The sequence below is a fragment of the Lethenteron reissneri genome, unplaced genomic scaffold (genome assembly GCF_015708825.2).
Source record: "Lethenteron reissneri isolate LAM-NWPU_2019-01 unplaced genomic scaffold, ASM1570882v1 scaffold_498, whole genome shotgun sequence".
Taxonomy (NCBI): Eukaryota; Metazoa; Chordata; class Hyperoartia; order Petromyzontiformes; family Petromyzontidae; genus Lethenteron; species Lethenteron reissneri.
In genome coordinates, this window is record NW_026892020.1 from 6576 (window position 1) to 28025 (window position 21450).

Consider the following 21450-nt stretch of genomic DNA (forward strand, 5'->3'; position numbering starts at 1 on the left):
TTAAAATACAATTTTAATGTTTTCTTTTTAATATTTTATTATTTCCCTTCTACGTGACTTTACCGAAAGAACCAAGAAGATGAATCCCTGCAGTCACGAAAGCTTTAAATTGAAATGTATACATTAGTGTTTTTTTTATGGAGCAGTCTAATTAGTGTCTTATTTTTATAATTTTTTATTCACTTAATTTGTATCATTTGAACTGCCTCTATTGGGAGGGTTTCCACATAACCATGAGATCTTTTAACAATCTCCGTGACAAGAAAGTTCATCTGATCGAGTCACTCACATTTCTGAAGAGATGCCGTGACTCTAACGTAATACCGATCTCATTGACACTGATTTCTGCTGCAGTCACATCTTCCAATGCCAGACGAATTTTGTTCAGGGCGAGCTTGGCCCTGATCTCAGAGAGAATTAGACTGCTCCATACTGAACTAGATCATGTAGACAAGACACTCTTGAAATCACACTTAACATTGACGGGAAAAATGTCGACATCTGATTGGGAACATGTAGATAACATGACCGCTTAATCAACCACTACAATGTCAGCGAAATGTAAAGATCTGATTTTCGAGTTCAACCTCCTTTCTAACAAGAAACCAGATCCACACGTTAAAAGGTTAGACGTTGACAAGGTTATTAATCTGAGTAATAGCCCAATGTGCGATGGTCTAAAGTCGGTTTTGGCTAAAGAGTTGAACTTCTCAGTCACCCCCAAACACATTCCAGTGGATGACGTTATTGCCCAGGTCGATGTCGCTCTTAAGGGTTTGGGGCGCATCGCTGCAGACGTTACAAGATCTGAAATTGCTGCAACCCTCAAAAGCGCTAAGATACCAGTCAGCAACATCAGTGAGGATGAACGTTTTTGTGGTTTTTGATTATTTTTATTCACTTTATTTTTCTATCTACGTGACTTTGCCGAAAGAACCAAAGAATATTTACAAAAAAATGTATTTTGTGTGTGTGTAATTTGTTTACCTTTTCTATACTTTGCACTCCTATCGTGTTTACTGTATTGCTTGGGGTTATTGTAGCAGCCAAATAATATAAATGAACGTAGTAGCGGTACACCGTTGCGCTGTATGAAATAATCATCACATTTTTGGCAAAAGTTATTTATTTCTTCGCGATTCAAGACCCCAGACAGAAGGATATTTTTGGGTGGTGGTGGTGCGTCAAAATCAGTTGTGATGCCAAAGCGGTGGGAAGACGGAACGTGACATGAGCAGCACTGAACACGAAGCTTCGCAGTCTGTTGCCGTACAGCGGCGCCCAGTCTGATGACGATCGGCTGCTCCGTGCTCCAGTGGCAAGATTGGACTCCTCGTGCCCCTAGAGACTCGGTCGGACGGTGCCTCGATACGACTCGTGGTGTCGCCACCGCACGTTCGGAATGGGGGACGCGGCTGCTGAATCTGAGTGCAACTTCTGATGGAGAGTCCTGCAGCTCACTCAAGGGGCAACGGCGACATCGTCGGGACTATGAAAAATAAGAATCGGTTTTACTTTTTATGGGAATGAAACAGGAGGTGTTAAGATGTTCAAACACCAGATAGATTATAGCTTTTGCAAGGAATCAGGTTACTGCATTAACCACGCGTACTGAACATGCAAACAAACACTCTCTGATAACATTTAATCATTGTCTTTGATACTGATTGGTCTACCCCAGAGACAGCCTTCTTCATGGCCTAGTCTCACCAATGTCAGACCAGAGAACAACACCAAAAGGCGACCAGTACAAAGATAATGCAGTGTCAAGAGCATTTATAGCTCGGGGTGAGTAGCTATATCATTGGACCTTTTTGCCAGAATCAAAGTATAAAAAATAGGAATCGGTTTTACCCTTTCTGGCAATAAAACAGGAGCTGTTAAGATGTTCACACACCAAATAGATGATTCCTTTTTGCAAGGAATCAAGTTACTGCATTAACCACGCGTACTTGTGTTGAACACGCAAACAAACACGCTCTGATAGTAATCACATCGTCAGGACTGTGTTACGAGGACCCGGTGTGTTGCTATGCTGCACGGGTGTACTGCCAATACGTACAAATAACAATGACCGACTGCCTCCTTGCGCAGGGATGAACCCGGCCCAGCCCGAGTTCATGCGCGCACGCGGCAAGCGCAGGGCGAGGGGGAATGGAGCGGAGTGCGGGCGGTCGAGCGACTCCGACGAGGAGTGGACGGGGAGGAGGAAGAGGAAGGAGGTGGCGATGCACGGAGGACGAAGAGGCAAACGTAAAAGGGCGCTTGCAGACCGTGCAGAGACCCCCTGTAGACTCACACAGAGACCCCCTGTAGACTCACACAGAGACCCCCTGTAGACTCACACAGAGATCCCCTGTAGACTAGCTTGATGAAGCTGGTTGTAATCACCAGTGGAACATCACAGTACCATTCTCGAATTGTGAATTTTGTGGGTTTACTGTCCAACACACAACCGGTTAGTGCTGAACTAGTAACTAATTGGCACGTTTTGTTTACCTGACAAACCTTACGGATTGGCTGCGTCAGGTGGTGACGGGTTTAACGACACATTCATATTTACGCGATATAACCCAAAAAATGTATAATATTGGTCGCGAAATCCTACATGTTAAACTGGTTAGCAGTCTGTGCTATGAACCTGGCGACCCGGGTTCGATTTCTGCTCACGGTCAACACCAGTGACGATTATCTAAACTGGTCCTGGGCCTCTCCTAGGTCAACTCACCTTCAAATTAGTACCTGGTACAGTGTGTAAACATCGCCACTGGGGAGACAAAGGCGGTCGGGCGTGGTGCTGGCCACCGACCCCCTCGTGTACCGTTCTGGCTCACTAACAGCACTTGCCCCTACAGTCTGCTAAGGCTGTACGGGGGATATTTGTCTTTGCATATGTTCATGCGTGTCCGCGTGTTCACACGTGTGTGCTTGTGTTCACGGGTATCCATGTGTTCACACACATGGACACGTGCGTGCGTGTGTTCGCGGGTGTTCACGTGTGTGCGTGTGTTCTTCTTATGAACAAAAGAATGAAGGGGGCTTGGGAGCGTGGCGATGAGGTGTGGGAAGCTGTAAGGCCCAGGCTACTTTGGGCTCGCCTTCCCATCAACAGGAGGCGAGGAGTGGTGGTCGTGGTTACTTATGCCCCCACCGAAGACGAACATCCGTGGAGGGATGCAGGCAAAGCCGATGATTCAGATGCCTTCTATGACCTCCTGTCACAGGTACTGGCTAAAGTGGCCACTCGGGATAGAGTCATCTTGTTGGGTGACTTCAATGCCCGAGTTGGTCATGATACTGGCACCTGGTCTGGAGTGATTGGAGGGCATGGGCCAGATCAGCTCAATAACAACGGTAGGAGGCTGCTAGATTTTTGTGCAGCCCATGGGCTTGTAATTACCAACACGCTCTTCCGACATCGGTGCATCCACACAACATCATGGATGCATGCCGGGTCCAAGCAAGAACATCTGCTGGACTACATAGTGATGGACCAGCGGATGCGAACCCATGTCTTTGACACCAGGACCTACTGTACCGTGGAGCTGATCTGCCCTCTGACCATCGACTAGTCATCTGTAAGATGCGCCTGCCATTCTTCCACTCTGGTGGTGGGTGTACACCCAGGACCCCATTCCAACTTAAAGTGGCCTGGTTTTAGTTAGCTGATGAAAGTTGCAAGTGAGAATTTCATCATTGCTTGCGGCTGGGGTTGGCATAATCCCCCAGTCTTCCTGATGTCGAGGGTAAATGGGCGAGGTTTAGGACTGTGACTCATGCAGCTGCAATGGCTGCTTTGGGTACGCGTTCCAGAACTCCCCAGAGACCCTGGCTGACAGAGGAGGTGTTCAGGATAGTTGAGAAAAAGTGACAGGCCCACTCTCATCGGCTCCAGCATCCCACGTCAGACAATGAGGAGGCTTACCGCAACCTTCGCTCGGAGGGTTGAAGAGCCGTAAGGCGCTGCAAGGATGGGTGGTGGTCACGGGTTGCTGAGGAGATGGAGTCTGCCTCAGTGGCCCACGATCACAAATCACTATTTAACTCCATCAAAAAAGTAACCTCCAGCGCCACACCGATTACCATCATTAGGGGAAAAAACGGTGATCCAATCTCCGACCCCCAGGAACAGGTTTGCAGATTTGCTGAGCATTTCTGTGAGGTCCTGGGGGAGGGGAAATCCCTCAGCCAGGAAAACATCATGGCACAAAGTGGGGATGACCCTGTTGAGGCTGTGGTGCCTCAAATATTGGAAGAAGTCACCCTCTGTGAGTGGCTGGCTGAGATGCCATCTGTTGAGGAAGTACTGAAGGAGATCCGGAGTCTGAGACCAGGAAAGCCACCGGGCAGAGATGATCTCCCAAGCGAAATGATGAGGGAGGGTGGCGTTTGTGCACAGACTGCCCTATATGACATCATAACAACAGTCTGGACCACTGGACGGGTACCGCAGAATTGGAAGGATGCCCTGGTGGTCCCCCTCTTTAAGAAGGGGGACCGCACAGACTGTAACAACTACAAGGGCATCTCACTCCTCAGTGTGCCGGGAAAGGTGCTGGCAAGGATTATTCAACATCGCCTTGCTAGGCACGCTGAGGAGAGGCTTGCGGATCCCCAATGCGGTTTCAGGAAAGGGCGGTCCTGCACAGATGCCATATTTTCTGTCCGTCTGCTACAGCAGAGGTGTAGGGAATTCCAACAAGACCTACATCTCTGCTTTATTGACCTGGTCAAGGCCTATGACACCATCAGTAGGCCTGGGCTCTGGGTTGTTCTTCGTGCTTTCGGAGTCCCTGACCCTCTGCTCACGATCATTAAGGACCTTAATGATGGTGAGCGGGCCCGGGTAAAACTACGTAGCCGGGAGTCGGAGCCATTCCCTGTACACCTTGGGGTGTGACAGGGATGTCCTCTGGCTCCCACATTATTTAACATCAATTTTGACCACGTAGTTCGTGAAGCCTTCAATAGCTGTACCGAGGGAATTTCCATTTGGTAGATATAATGGGAGGCTGATCGATGCCTGGGTGCGATCAAGGGATGGCTCCCTATTGGTCAACCACGTTATGTATGCCGATGATGTAGTAATAGCTGCTCATTCAGAGGAGGAGTTGGAGACGCTGCTGCTGAGACTGGAGAATGCCACTAGGAGGTGGGGCCTTACCATCAGCCCCACCAAAAACTAAGCACCTGCCTGGGTATTTTGTACCATTGGACACTCCACCCACACAACTCCCAATCAGTGATGGGGCAGTTGTGGAGAGAGTGGAGAGTTTCCCATACCTGGGCAGTGTGCTTATGACCGGCTCCAGTTTAACAGCAGAGGTCTCACTCCGAATCAGTCAAGCGGCAATATATTTTCATCGATTGCGTAACGCTGTGTGGAAGCTACCTGGTCTGTCACTCCGCACGAAGCTTCAGGTTTTCTCGGCCACAGTCATTCCCTTCCTTCTCTACGCTTGCGAAACGTGGACCTCCATAATGGAGCATCTTCGCTGGTTAGAAACATTTAGGCTGGCCTGCCTACGATCCATCCTGGGTTTTACCAGGCTGGATTGTGTGAGGAGCTCACAAATCCTTGAAAGATCTGGGCAAAGTCCCATCGGTGAGCTCCTCCGGCAGGCAAGGCTACATTGGCTGGGTCATGTAGCCCGCATGCCCAGCCACTGCATGCCTAAACAGCTTTTGTTCGGCCGGATCGAGGGGGCTAAACAGGCGTGACACGGGCTAGAGATGAGATGGAGTGATGTGGTACAGGAGGACATGGAGCTGAGTGGACTTGCCGAGGACTGGTACCAGCGGTGTCAAGATCGGGCTCTGTGGAGGAGGCTCGTGAAGGACGCCCTCCAACAACAACGGAGGGCGGAGGAGTGACGCTCACAACAACGAGCGGAGCGCCGGGTGGCAAAAGCACAGCAAGTTGGCACAGTAGGGGGCACAGGTGGTGCATCAGCCAGTCATCTCGGTCATCTTAGTCAATCGACCCGTGGCGCCTGGGTCTGCCCCGTGACCTCCTGCCAGCGGGCGTTCTACACTTCACGTGGCCTCAAGGTGCACATGGCCTGGCACAAACGTCGTGGTGATGTCACCGCCAATTAGTGGCGAATGGCTGTTGTTGTTGCGTGTGTTCACGTGCGTGCTTGTTCACGTGTGTGTGTTCACGTGTTTGTGCGTGTGTTCACGTGCGCGAGTGTGTTCACGTGTGTGTGTGTGTTCACGTGTGTGCGTGTGTTCACGCAGGAGGAGGCAAGGGGGCTGCTTCACGCTGGGCCACCGTGGGAGAGTGGCACGCGAGGGCAGCTCCCAGCAAGCGCAAGGTCTCTGTGCACAGCGCACGGCACTCCTCTCGTTACAGCTGCTGCTGCTGCTGTTGTTGTCTTTAGTTTGTTGTCCTTCCCCCTCACCTCCCATTAACGAGGATGGCTACGTACGGTGCCAAATAAATGCAACGTACATACATACTACTAAACACTGCTATACCAGGGACGTGCGGTCAGGGGAGGCAGGCGAGGCAGAGTCTCGCCTGTCATATACTCCAATGAAAATAGCTGTTACGAAAAGTAAAAAGAAATGTTCCACTGATCCGTGTTATAAATGTAATTTCTGTATAATTCCAATCATTGCAGAGAAATAGGAACAGGCACGCGCTTATCGCTGCCTCACGTACAGACGAGACGTACGCCATGATACACCACTATACACTACACTATTCATGACTAAATACTACACGACACACTACACCATGATACACTACTATACACTACACTATACACTAATATACACTACATTACTATACACTAAACACCTAACGTACACACACACAACACGTACACACGAGACATTCGCCACTCCTCTCTAGGATCCGAGGTGATAGAACAGAACCTGAGAAGGGCGTAGACAAGCGTAGACACCGTGACCACGGTGACAATGACCACTGGGTTTGCAACGCGCGCAGACTCCACGAGACGGGCAGACGTCGATGTCCCATCGCAGACTCGGAGGTTACGGAGCTCAGAGTCACGGTTCACTGAGCTACAGAGTCGCTCTTTTTTTCACAAGCGGTACCCGGCTATCACAACTCATAGCTCAACGAAAGCGGCTGATATCATCATCACGTGGATATTTCTAGCGGGAGTCAAATACTCTAAAACGAGCGATCCGGATTCTCAATGTGACGGGAAAAACCGAAGGACCCAGAGAAAAATCCACGCAGCGACCACCACATCAGGGTCAGGATCGAACACATGACCTCCTGCGTACCAGGCGAGGTAGTTAACATCTCCTAGCTACCATGCCCCCTCTGCATGGCACTCTGGTACAACGTCTGGGCTTATTATTATAATTAGTTTATTCATTAGTTTAGTTGTGAAGAGGCTTGGCCTGCCATACCCACCGAGGTTCAGCATGACGGCATGGTTCTGCTTGATGTATGGAATCAGATTTACAGAATCAGAATATCAGAATTAGAATATGTATTGTACTGGAGGAATCCGATGAGGTGTCAGGGTCGAGATCGAACCCGCGACCTCCTGCGTACCAGGCGAGGGAGTTAACATCTCCTAGCCACCGCTGGTCACCGCACCAACTCCGCCCCCCACACCCCCTCCGCCCCCTCACCCCACCGCCCCCTCCGCTCAGACTAAAGCGGAAGCCCTGGAGTACGTGTGGAGCATCTTGCAGGGCGTGGAGGAGGAGCAGCAGCAGGAGGAGGAGTTCAGGGGATTTGAGCTGAGGGAGGTGCACAAGGCCAGGATGGCGATGTTCAGGCTGGAGCGCAGAGCCACCGCCTGCAAGGAGGCCCTGAGGGTGGCGCTCCAGAGGATACGTGGAGGTGCGTAGCCTGCAGCGGTGATTTCTATTCACACCAGAACTCCACACTCCCCTCTATTCCCACCAGAACTCCACACTCCCCTCTATTCTCACCAGAACTCCACACTCCCCTCTATTCTCACCGGAACTCCACACTCCCCTCTATTCTCACCGGAACTCCACGCTCCCCTCTATTCCCACCGGAACTCCACACTCCCCTCTATTCCCACCGGAACTCAACACTCCCCTCTATTCTCACCGGAACTCCACACTCCCCTCTATTCTCACCGGAACTCCACACTCCCCTCTATCCTCACCGGAACTCCGCACTCTTCTGTGGCTGCTGATGGAAGTCGCCACTGCTGTTGATGCTACTGCTACATATGCTCCTGTCAGTGCTGCTGCTGGTACTGATGCAGCCTATAAACTAAACGATGTTTCTTTTACCAGGGTAAGCCGCACTGAGCTGTGTAGATGTTTTTCAGAAGCGACCTGGCTATCACAAATGAGAGCTCAACGAAGTGACTTGTCATCATCATCATTACGTGGACATTTACAGCAGCCAAATACTCTCAACACGTGACGTTGATTCTAAATGTCGAGGGGAAAAACCGGAGGACCCGGAGAAAAATCCACGCAACCACGGGGAGGTTCAACACGCAAACTCCAAACATACAGCATGGGTCGTCAGGGTCGGGATCGCACCCACGACCTCCTGTATTCCAGGCGAGGGAGTTAACATCTCGCCACAGAGGAGAGAGAGACACGAAGACTCCAAATATACAGCAGGCTTCGTCAGGGTCGGGATGGAATCTGCGACCTCCCGTATACCAGGAGAGGTAGTCAACATCTCGCCGTGTTTGCCTGCAGGCTCCTCCGTGCCGCCGGCCTCCGCCCAGGCTGTGGCGGTGTCGCGCAGCGCTCGCTCTCGCTACGGCCTGCGCCCGCGCGAGAGGAAAGTCTACACAGAGGTGGAGGAGCCCCAGGACGACGACTTCTTCTGTGAGACCCCCTGCTCCCCCTACCTCTCTCTCACTTTCTCACAATGTCAGTTTGTCACACTCTCATACTCTTAGTTCTTTCGGTAAAGTCACGTAAGTAAAAAATGAAATAAAAATTTATAAAAATAAAATAAAATAAAAATCACGACGTTTCGGAGGCAACACAAGTCTCCGTCATCAGGTGGGACCATCACAGCCAGATTTGGTGCATTATTTTATTATTTATTTTATTAATTTTAATTTCATTTTTTACCTACGTGACTTTACCGAAAGAACTAAGAGTATGAATCCTTGCAGTCACGAAAGCTTCAAATCTAGAATGTCACACTCTCACCCATCAGTTTGTCACACTCTCACCCATCTCTCTGTATTGCTCCCGCACTCTCACTCGATATATTCCACTTGCTCCCTCTCACTCTTGCCCCCTTTCCCTCCCTCTCACACGCTCCCTTTCTCACACTCTCACTTACCTCTCTCTCTTTTGCTCCCTCACTCAGGGATGCAGGGAGGGATGCAGGGAAGGTGACAGGGTTTACATCTCCGATGAGCGAGCTAAAGAAGTTCCCCATGCAGAGAGGGAGGGAGGGAGGCATCTGTCTGGAGCGCTCCTCACCCTCTCACCCTCTCACAGTGCCACTGCTGCTGCTGCTGCTGTTGCTACTGCGGTTCACCCTCCTCCCGCTGCTGCTGCTGTGGCTCTCAGTCTGCGAGCTGTGCAGGGATTTCTACCTGGGGGAGTGCTCCGTGCACGGCCCGCCAGAGTTCATCGCGGACGCGGCCGTGGCCCCGGGAGTGGCCAACAGGGCCCGGCTCAGCCTGCCCCAGGGCCTCACCGTCGGCGCCTCCTCCATCGCCGGCGCCGGCCTCGGGGTGTGGAGCAACAGGAAGAAGCTGCCCAAGGGGGTGATGTTTGGGCCCTACCAGGGAGAGGTGTCTGAGGAGAACCCCATGAGCGAGTACTGCTGGCTGGTGAGCTGCTGCTGCTGCCACTGCCACTGCTGCAGCCTCCTCCTATTCCTACATCATCATCGTGTGTGTGGAGAGGAGGCTCGTGAAGGAGATACAGAGAAACCCATAGCCTCACACAGTCACCCACAGACTCACACAGTCACCCAGAAACTGGCACAGAGAGACCCAGAGACTTTGCACAGAGACCCAGAGGCTCGCATAGAGAGACCCACAGACTTGCACAGAGACCTAGAGACTTGAACAGAGACCCAGAGACTCACAGTGGGACACACAGACTCACACAGAGACCCAGAGACTCGCACAGAGAGACCCAGATACTCACACATAGGCTCAGAGAATTGCACAGAGACCCACAGACTCACAGAGAGACCCAGAGACTCGCACAGAGACTCGCACAGAGACCCAGAGAATCGCACAGAGACCCACAGTCTCACACAGAGACCCAGAGACTCGCACAGAGCCTTAGAGACTTGCACAGAGACTCAGTGACTCACAGAGGGACCCACAGACTCACAGAGAGACCCAAAAAATTAACGTAATTACGAGTTAAACTTGTAACCCACAGTAGCCGCTCGCTCGCAAGGACAGAACAACTTCAATGCGCGAGGAGGAACCACAGACAAGTGGTTCTGCCTCACGCACTCCTTACACACAAATAAACCATGATACCTCGCCGCTGATCTCGTCAAGAAGCATAAACCATCATCACGCAAACTCTGTTCATGCTCACAGATACCCATAGACTCACACAGAGACACATAGACTCGCACATAGACCCATAGACTCGCACAGAAACCCATAGACTCGCACAGAGACCCATAGACTCGCACAGAGACCCATAGATTCACACAGAGACCCATAGACTCGCACAGAGACCCAGAGACTGGCACAGAGAGACCCAGATACTCACATAGAGGCTCAGAGAATCGCACAGAGAGACCCACAGTCTCACACAGAGACCCAGAGATTCGCACAGAGACCCAGAGCCCCACACAGTCACCCACAGACTCGCACAGAGACCCAGAGAATCGCACCGAGAGACCCACAGACTCACACAGAGACCATAGAGACTTGCACAGAGACCCAGAGACTCGCATAGAAACCCATAGACTCGTACAGAGACCTAGAGACTCACCCAAAGAATTTCAGAGAGACCCCCAGAATCACAGAGAGACCCAAAAATTAACGTAATTCTAATTTCAACTTGTAACACACAGCAAAGACGGTGGTCACCGCATGGCGTGGCGCTTACAGATGCACTTCTGCGGCCGTCTGGAAGGTTCTTCCTTCCAATGTTAGGAAGCCACTGAGAGCTATGCACTTTTAAATCTTGTAGGTTGAAAACGCATTTCTTTAGAACTGATTTTGGTGTTTAGTTTGTTGTCCTTCTCCCGCACCTCCGATCAGCACGGTTGGCTACGTGCGGTACGAAAGAAGTTCAACTTACAGTCCAACTCACGTTAATTATCCGTGGATCTGCTCGTGTGCGTCTGTGTGTTTCAGATTTACAAAAACAAAAAGGATCGTGAATATGTTGATGCTCAGGATGAATCTAAGTCAAACTGGATGAGGTGATTTTTGTCTTAAGGACCACAACACAGAGACCAGAACCAGCACACACAGAGACCAGAACCACTACACACAGAAACCAGAAACCACTGCACACAGAGACCAGAACCACACACACAGAGACCAGAACCACCACACACAGAGACCAGAACCACCACACACAGAGACCAGAACCACCACACACAGAGACCAGAACCACTACACACAGAAACCAGAACCACTACACACAGAGATCAGAACCACCACACACAGAGACCAGAACCACTACACACAGAGACCAGAACCACCACACACAGAGACCAGAACCACCACACACAGAGACCAGAACCACTACACACAGAACCAGAACCATTGCACACAGATACCAGAACCACCACACACAGAGACCAGAACCACCACACACAGAGACCAGAACCACTACACACAGAAACCAGAACCACTACACACAGAGACCAGAACCACCACACACAGAGACCAGAACCACTACACACAGAGACCAGAACCACCACACACAGAGACCAGAACCACCACACACAGAGACCAGAACCACTACACACAGAAACCAGAAACCACTGCACACAGAGACCAGAACCACCACACACAGAGACCAGAACCACCACACACAGAGACCAGAACCACCACACACAGAGACCAGAACCACCACACACAGAGACCAGAACCACTACACACAGAAACCAGAACCACTACACACAGAGACCATAACCACCACACACAGAGACCAGAATAACTACACACAGAGACCAGAACCACCACACACAGAGACCAGAACCACCACACACAGAGACCAGAACCACTACACACAGAAACCAGAACCATTGCACACAGATACCAGAACCACCACACACAGAGACCAGAACCACCACACACAGACACCAGAACCACCACACACAGAGACCAGAACCACTACACACAGAAACCAGAACCACTACACACAGAGACCAGAACCACCACACACAGAGACCAGAACCACCACACACAGAGACCAGAACCACCACACACAGAGACCAGAACCACTACACACAGAAACCAGAACCATTGCACACAGATACCAGAACCACCACACACAGAGACCAGAACCACCACACACAGAGACCAGAACCACTACACACAGAAACCAGAACCACTACACACAGAGACCAGAACCACCACACACAGAGACCAGAACCACTACACACAGAGACCAGAACCACCACACACAGAGACCAGAACCACCACACACAGAGACCAGAACCACTACACACAGAAACCAGAACCACTGCACACAGAGACCAGAACCACTACACTCAGAGACCAGAACCACCACACACAGAGACCAGAACCACCACACACAGAGACCAGAACCACCACACACAGAGACCAGAACCACCACACACAGAGACCAGAACCACCACACACAGAGACCAGAACCACTACACTCAGAGACCAGAACCACCACACACAGAGACCAGAACCACCACACACAGAGACCAGAACCACCACACACAGAGACCAGAACCACCACACACAGAGACCAGAACCACCACACACAGAGACCAGAACCACCACACACAGAGACCAGAACCACTACACACAGAGACCAGAACCACCACACACAGAGACCAAAACCACTACACACAGAGACCAGAACCACTACACACAGAAACCAGAACCACCACACACAGAGACCCTGGGCCTCCCCTTGGTCGACTCGGCATCAAATGAGCACCCGGTACGGAGCGTGGTTCCAGCCACACCACCCCCACGTAGCGCCCAGTGCCGGCCCTTAATAGGCGCTCGCTAACGGCGCCCACCCCACCCCCGCGTCTGCCCGCGCAGGTTCGTCAACTGCGCGAGGAATGAGCAGGAGCAGAACCTGGTGGCCTTCCAGCACCGGGGGCAGATTTACTACCGCACGTTCCGTGCCGTGGGGCCCGGCTCTGAGCTGCTGGTCTGGTACGGCGAGGAGTTCGCCCAGGAGCTGGGCATCGCCTGCGAGGCCGGGCCCTCGCGACGCCGCAGCAGGAGCAGCAGCAACGAGATGGCTCCCAGGGCCACCGCCAGAGACCTGCAGCCCATGCAGCCTCCTACAAGCGAGGAACACTGTGAGCACCGCTCACCAGAGACTCGCCACTGCTCACCAGACTATAGCCACCACTCACCAGAGATGATAGCCACCACTCACCAGAGATGATTGCCACCACTCACCAGAGATTATAGCCACCACTCACCAGAGATGATAGCCACCACTCACCAGAGACGATAGCCACCACTCACCACACATTATAGCCACCACTCACCAGAGATGATAGCCACCACACACCAGAGATTATAGCCACCACTCACCAGAGATGATTGCCACCACTCACCAGAGATGATAGCCACCACTCACCAGAGATGATAGCCACCACTCACCAGAGATGATAGCCACCACTCACCAGAGATTATAGCCACCACTCACCAGAGATGATAGCCACCACTCACCAGAGATGATAGCCACCACTCACCAGAGATTATAGCCACCACTCACCAGAGATGATAGCCACCACTCACCAGAGACAATAGCCACCACTCACCAGAGATTATAGCCACCACTCACCAGAGATGATAGCCACCACACACCAGAGATGATTGCCACCACTCACCAGAGATGACAGCCACCACTCACCAGAGATGATAGCCACCACTCACCAGAGATGATAGCCACCACTCACCAGAGATGATAGCCACCACTCACCAGAGATGATAGCCACCACTCACCAGAGATGATAGCCACCACTCACCAGTGATGATAGCCACCACTCACCAGAGATGATAGCCACCGCTCACCAGAGATGATAGCCACCACTCACCAGAGATGATAGCCACCACTCACCAGGGATGATAGCCACCACTCACCAGAGATGATAGCCACCACTCACCAGAGATGATAGCCACCACTCACCAGTGATGATAGCCACCACTCACCAGAGATGATAGCCACCACTCACCAGAAATGACAGCCACCACTCACCAGAGATTATAGCCACCACTCACCAGAGATGATAGCCACCACTCACCAGAGATGATAGCCACCACTCACCAGGGATGATAGCCACCAACTCACCAGAGATGATAGCCACCACTCACCAGAGATGATAGCCACCACTCACTAGCCACCACTCACCAGATGATAGCACTGCTCACCAGACTATAGCCACCACTCACCAGAGATGATAGCCACCACTCACCAGAGATGATAGCCACCACTCACAGAGATGATAGCCACCACTCACCAGAGATGATAGCCACCACTCACCAGAGATGATAGCCACCACTCACCAGAGATGATAGGCACCACTCACTAGAGATGATAGCCACCACTCACCAGAGATGATAACCACCGCTCACCAGAGACGATAGCCACCACTCAACAGAGATGATAGCCACTGCTCACAAAGATAATAGCCACCACTCCCAATAGATGATAGCATCCACTCACCAGAGATGATAGCCACCACTCACCAGAGATGATAGCCACCACTCAACAGAGATGATAGCCACTGCTCACCAAAGATAATAGCCACCACTCCCCATAGATGATAGCATCCACTCACCAGAGATGATAGCCACCACTCACCAGAGACGATAGCCACCACTCACCAGAGATGATAGCCACCACTCAACAGAGATGATAGCCACTGCTCACCAAAGATAATAGCCACCACTCCCCATAGATGATAGCCTCCACTCACCAGAGATGATAGCCACCACTCACCAGCGATGATAGCCTCCACTCACCAGAGATGATAGCCACCACTCACCAGAGATGATAGCCACCACTCACCAGAGATGATAGCCACCACTCACCAGAGATGATAGCCACCACTCACCAGAGATTATAGCCACTGCTCACCAGACTATAGCCACCACTCACCAGAGATGATAGCCACCACTCACCAGAGATGATAGGCACCACTCACTAGAGATGATAGCCACCACTCACCAGAGATGATAACCACCGCTCACCAGAGACGATAGCCACCACTCACTAGAGATGATAGCCACCACTCACCAGAGATGATAGGCACCACTCACTAGAGATGATAGCCACCACTCACCAGAGATGATAACCACCGCTCACCAGAGACGATAGCCACCACTCAACAGAGATGATAGCCACTGCTCACCAAAGATAATAGCCACCACTCCCCATAGATGATAGCATCCACTCACCAGAGATGATAGCCACCACTCACCAGAGATGATAGCCACCACTCAACAGAGATGATAGCCACTGCTCACCAAAGATAATAGCCACCACTCCCCAGAGATGATAGCATCCACTCACCAGAGATGATAGCCACCACTCACAGAGATGATAGCCACCACTCACCAGAGATGATAGCCACCACTCACCAGAGATGATAGCCACCACTCACCAGAGACGATAGCCACCACTCACTAGAGATGATAGCCACCACTCAACAGAGATGATAGCCACTGCTCACCAAAGATAATAGCCACCACTCCCCATAGATGATAGCATCCACTCACCAGAGATGATAGCCACCACTCACCAGAGATGATAGCCACCACTCAACAGAGATGATAGCCACTGCTCACCAAAGATAATAGCCACCGCTCCCCATAGATGATAGCATCCACTCACCAGAGATGATAGCCACCACTCACCAGAGATGATAGCCACCACTCACCAGTGATGATAGCCACCACTCACCAGAGATGATAGCCACCGCTCACCAGAGATGATAGCCACCACTCACCAGAGATGATAGCCACCACTCACCAGGGATGATAGCCACCACTCACCAGAGATGATAGCCACCACTCACCAGAGATGATAGCCACCACTCACCAGTGATGATAGCCACCACTCACCAGAGATGATAGCCACCACTCACCAGAGATGATAGCCACCACTCACCAGAGATGATAGCCACCACTCACCAGGGATGATAGCCACCACTCACCAGAGATGATAGCCACCACTCACCAGAGATGATAGCCACCACTCACCAGAGATGATAGCCACCACTCACCAGAGATGATAGCCACTGCTCACCAAGACTATAGCCACCACTCACCAGAGATGATAGCCACCACTCACCAGAGATGATAGCCACCACTCACCAGAGATGATAGCCACCACTCACCAGAGATGATAGCCACCACTCACCAGAGATGATAGCCACCACTCACCAGAGATGATAGGCACCACTCACTAGAGATGATAGCCACCACTCACCAGAGATGATAACCACCGCTCACCAGAGACGATAGCCACCACTCAACAGAGATGATAGCCACTGCTCACCAAAGATAATAGCCACCACTCCCAATAGATGATAGCATCCACTCACCAGAGATGATAGCCACCACTCACCAGAGATGATAGCCACCACTCAACAGAGATGATAGCCACTGCTCACCAAAGATAATAGCCACCACTCCCCATAGATGATAGCATCCACTCACCAGAGATGATAGCCACCACTCACCAGAGACGATAGCCACCACTCACCAGAGATGATAGCCACCACTCAACAGAGATGATAGCCACTGCTCACCAAAGATAATAGCCACCACTCCCCATAGATGATAGCCTCCACTCACCAGAGATGATAGCCACCACTCACCAGCGATGATAGCCTCCACTCACCAGAGATGATAGCCCCACTCACCAGAGATGATAGCCACCACTCACCAGAGATGATAGCCACCACTCACCAGAGATGATAGCCACCACTCACCAGAGATGATAGCCACCACTCACCAGAGATTATAGCCACTGCTCACCAGACTATAGCCACCACTCACCAGAGATGATAGCCACCACTCACCAGAGATGATAGCCACCACTCACCAGAGATGATAGCCACCACTCAACAGAGATGATAGCCACTGCTCACCAAAGATAATAGCCACCACTCCCCATAGATGATAGCATCCACTCACCAGAGATGATAGCCACCACTCACCAGAGATGATAGCCACCACTCACCAGAGATGATAGCCACCACTCACCAGAGATGATAGCCACCACTCACCAGAGACGATAGCCACCACTCACTAGAGATGATAGCCACCACTCAACAGAGATGATAGCCACTGCTCACCAAAGATAATAGCCACCACTCCCCATAGATGATAGCATCCACTCACCAGAGATGATAGCCACCACTCACCAGAGATGATAGCCACCACTCAACAGAGATGATAGCCACTGCTCACCAAAGATAATAGCCACCGCTCCCCATAGATGATAGCATCCACTCACCAGAGATGATAGCCACCACTCACCAGAGATGATAGCCACCACTCACCAGTGATGATAGCCACCACTCACCAGAGATGATAGCCACCGCTCACCAGAGATGATAGCCACCACTCACCAGAGATGATAGCCACCACTCACCAGGGATGATAGCCACCACTCACCAGAGATGATAGCCACCACTCACCAGAGATGATAGCACCAACTCACCAGTGATGATAGCCACCACTCACCAGAGATGATAGCCACCACTCACCAGAAATGACAGCCACCACTCACCAGAGATGATAGCCACCACTCACCAGAGATGATAGCCACCACTCACCAGAGATGATAGCACCACTCACCAGGGATGATAGCCACCACTCACCAGAGATGATAGCCACCACTCACCAGAGAGCCAGCCACTCACTCACCAGAGATGATAGCCACCACTCACAGAGATGATAGCCACCACTCACCAGAGATGATAGCCACTGCTCACCAGACTATAGCCACCACTCACCAGAGATGATAGCCACCACTCACCAGAGATGATAGCCACCACTCACCAGAGATGATAGCCACCACTCACCAGAGATGATAGCCACCACTCACCAGAGATGATAGCCACCACTCACCAGAGATGATAGGCACCACTCACTAGAGATGATAGCCACCCTCACCAGAGATGATAACCACCGCTCACCAGAGACGATAGCCACCACTCAACAGAGATGATAGCCACTGCTCACCAAAGATAATAGCCACCACTCCAATAGATGATAGCATCCACTCACCAGAGATGATAGCCACCACTCACCAGAGATGATAGCCACCACTCAACAGAGATGATAGCCACTGCTCACCAAAGATAATAGCCACCACTCCCCATAGATGATAGCATCCACTCACCAGAGATGATAGCCACCACTCACCAGAGACGATAGCCACCACTCACCAGAGATGATAGCCACCACTCAACAGAGATGATAGCCACTGCTCACCAAAGATAATAGCCAACACTCCCCATAGATGATAGCTCCACTCACCAGAGATGATAGCCACCACTCACCAGCGATGATAGCCTCCACTCACCAGAGATGATAGCCACCACTCACCAGAGATGATAGCCACCACTCACCAGAGATGATAGCCACCACTCACCAGAGATGATAGCCACCACTCACCAGAGATGATAGCCACCACTCACCAGAGATTATAGCCACTGCTCACCAGACTATAGCCACCACTCACCAGAGATGATAGCCACCACTCACCAGAGATGATAGGCACCACTCACTAGAGATGATAGCCACCACTCACCAGAGATGATAACCACCGCTCACCAGAGACGATAGCCACCACTCACTAGAGATGATAGCCACCACTCACCAGAGATGATAGGCACCAATCACTAGAGATGATAGCCACCACTCACCAGAGATGATAGCCACCGCTCACCAGAGACGATAGCCACCACTCAACAGAGATGATAGCCACTGCTCACCAAAGATAATAGCCACCACTCCCCATAGATGATAGCATCCACTCACCAGAGATGATAGCCACCACTCACCAGAGATGATAGCCACCACTCAACAGAGATGATAGCCACTGCTCACCAAAGATAATAGCCACCACTCCCCATAGATGATAGCATCCACTCACCAGAGATGATAGCCACCACTCACCAGAGATGATAGCCACCACTCACCAGAGATGATAGCCACCACTCACCAGAGACGATAGCCACCACTCACCAGAGACGATAGCCACCTCACTAGAGATGATAGCCACCACTCAACAGAGATGATAGCCACTGCTCACCAAAGATAATAGCCACCACTCCCCATAGATGATAGCATCCACTCACCAGAGATGATAGCCACCACTCACCAGAGATGATAGCCACCACTCAACAGAGATGAGAGCCACTGCTCACCAAAGATAATAGCCACCGCTCCCCATAGATGATAGCATCCACTCACCAGAGATGATAGCCACCACTCACCAGAGATGATAGCCACCACTCACCAGAGATGATAGCCACCACTCAACAGAGATGATAGCCACTGCTCACCAAGATAATAGCCACCACTCCCCATAGAGTGATAGCATCCACTCACCAGAGATGATAGCCACCACTCACCAGAGATGATAGCCACCACTCACCAGAGATGATAGCCACCACTCACCAAGAGATGATAGCCACCACTCACCAGAGATGATAGCCACCACTCACAACAGATGATAGCCACCACTCACCGAAATGATAGCCACCACTCACCAGAGATGATAGGCACCCACCCCACTGATAAGGTGCAAATGAGTAACTGGTGTGGTGTGTAGTAGTAAACATCGCCACTGGGGAGACAAAGGCGGCCATGTGTGGTGCGGCCACCCTCCCACTCATGTGCCATGCTGGCTTTCATACAGTGAGGGAAAAAAGGATTTGATCCCCTGCTGATTTTGTACGTTTGCCCACTGGCAAAGAAATGACCAGTCTATAATTTAATGGTAGGTTTATTTGAACCGTGAGAGAAAGAATAACAACAACAAAAAATCAGAAAAAACGCATGTCAAAAATGTTATAAATTGATTTGCATTTTTTTTAAATCAGCAGGGGATCAAACACTTTTTTCCCTCACTGTAGGTGCCCGATAACAGCACTTGTCCCAAAAGTATATACAGGCTATATGGGGGTTCTTCGTCTTTGTGTGTATATATAATGGAGCCCACTGCACTACGAACCCGGCCACCTGAGTCGATTCCCACTCACGGCCAACGTCAGTGGTGAATATTTAGGCCTCCCCTAGGCTGACTCGGCCTCAAATGAGTACCTAGCTTTAAACGTGGAAACATCGCCACTGGAGAGACAAAGGCGGCCGGGCCTGGTGTTGGCCACCTACTCCCTCGTGTGCCATGCCGGCCTTCATAGGTACTCGCAAACAGCACTTGCCCAACATTCTGATATGGCTGTTGGGGACCTTTACCTTTGTATGTACACACACACGTGTGCAAGAGTGTTCATGTATCGGTGTTGGTGTGTGCGCGTGTGTCTTGTGCCTCTGGGATGACGCAGGTGGAGTGGGTGTGGAGGTGACAAGGCTGCCGTGTCCTGTCTGCAACCGTCAGTTCATCTGCCGCTCGAGTCTACAGTATCAAGTGCAGAGCAGACACCCCACTAAGCCCAGTACAAAAGTCATCAGTGTGACCAATGTCCATTCAGCACAGACTACAAGTGTAGCTTGAAGATGCACCAGAGAACACACACGGGAGAGAAGCGGTTCAAGTGCACCGTGTGTGAGAAGGCGTTTTCACAACTACCAAATCTTCACAGCCACCAGAGAACACACACGGGAGAGAAGCCGTTCAAGTGCACCGTGTGTGAGAAGGCGTTTGCACGGCTATCACATCTTCACAGGCACCAGAGAACACACACGGGAGAGAAGCCGTTCAAGTGCACCGTGGTGAGAAGGCATTTGCACATTTACAACATCTTCACAGCCACCAGAGACACACACGGGAGAGAAGCCGTTCAAGTGCACCGTGTGTGAGAAGGCATTTGCACATTTACAACATCTTCACAGCCACCAGAGAACACACGGGAGAGAAGCCGTTCAAGTGCACCGTGTGTGAGAAGGCGTTTGCAGACCAGCAACTCTTCGCCGGCACCAGAGAACACACACCGGCCAGATGCATTTTCTCATTCCCGTGAAACAGAAAAGTCAGCCATCCTGAGCAAAACGCGCACAGCGCCGAGCTGTGATTTAGTTTTAAACAACAGGCCACGTGATTAGCTGAGGCTGTGCCACTCTTGAAACTGATTTAAAATGAACACGGAAA

The 21450-nt window shown here is 51.2% G+C and overlaps 1 protein-coding gene across 1 annotated transcript; it reads left to right on the forward strand.

Moving 5' to 3' along the window:
• Positions 1 to 7291: 7291 nt before the first annotated feature.
• Positions 7292 to 20762, forward strand: LOC133339872 (histone-lysine N-methyltransferase PRDM7-like; the record flags this gene model as incomplete). Its single annotated transcript, XM_061548001.1, has 7 exons — positions 7292 to 7315; positions 7639 to 7831; positions 8644 to 8811; positions 9514 to 9779; positions 11283 to 11350; positions 13185 to 13450; positions 20687 to 20762. Coding segments are annotated over exons 1-7 (1061 nt in total), but the record flags the coding sequence as incomplete, so codon positions are not given.
• Between the last annotated feature and the right edge of the window lie 688 nt (positions 20763 to 21450).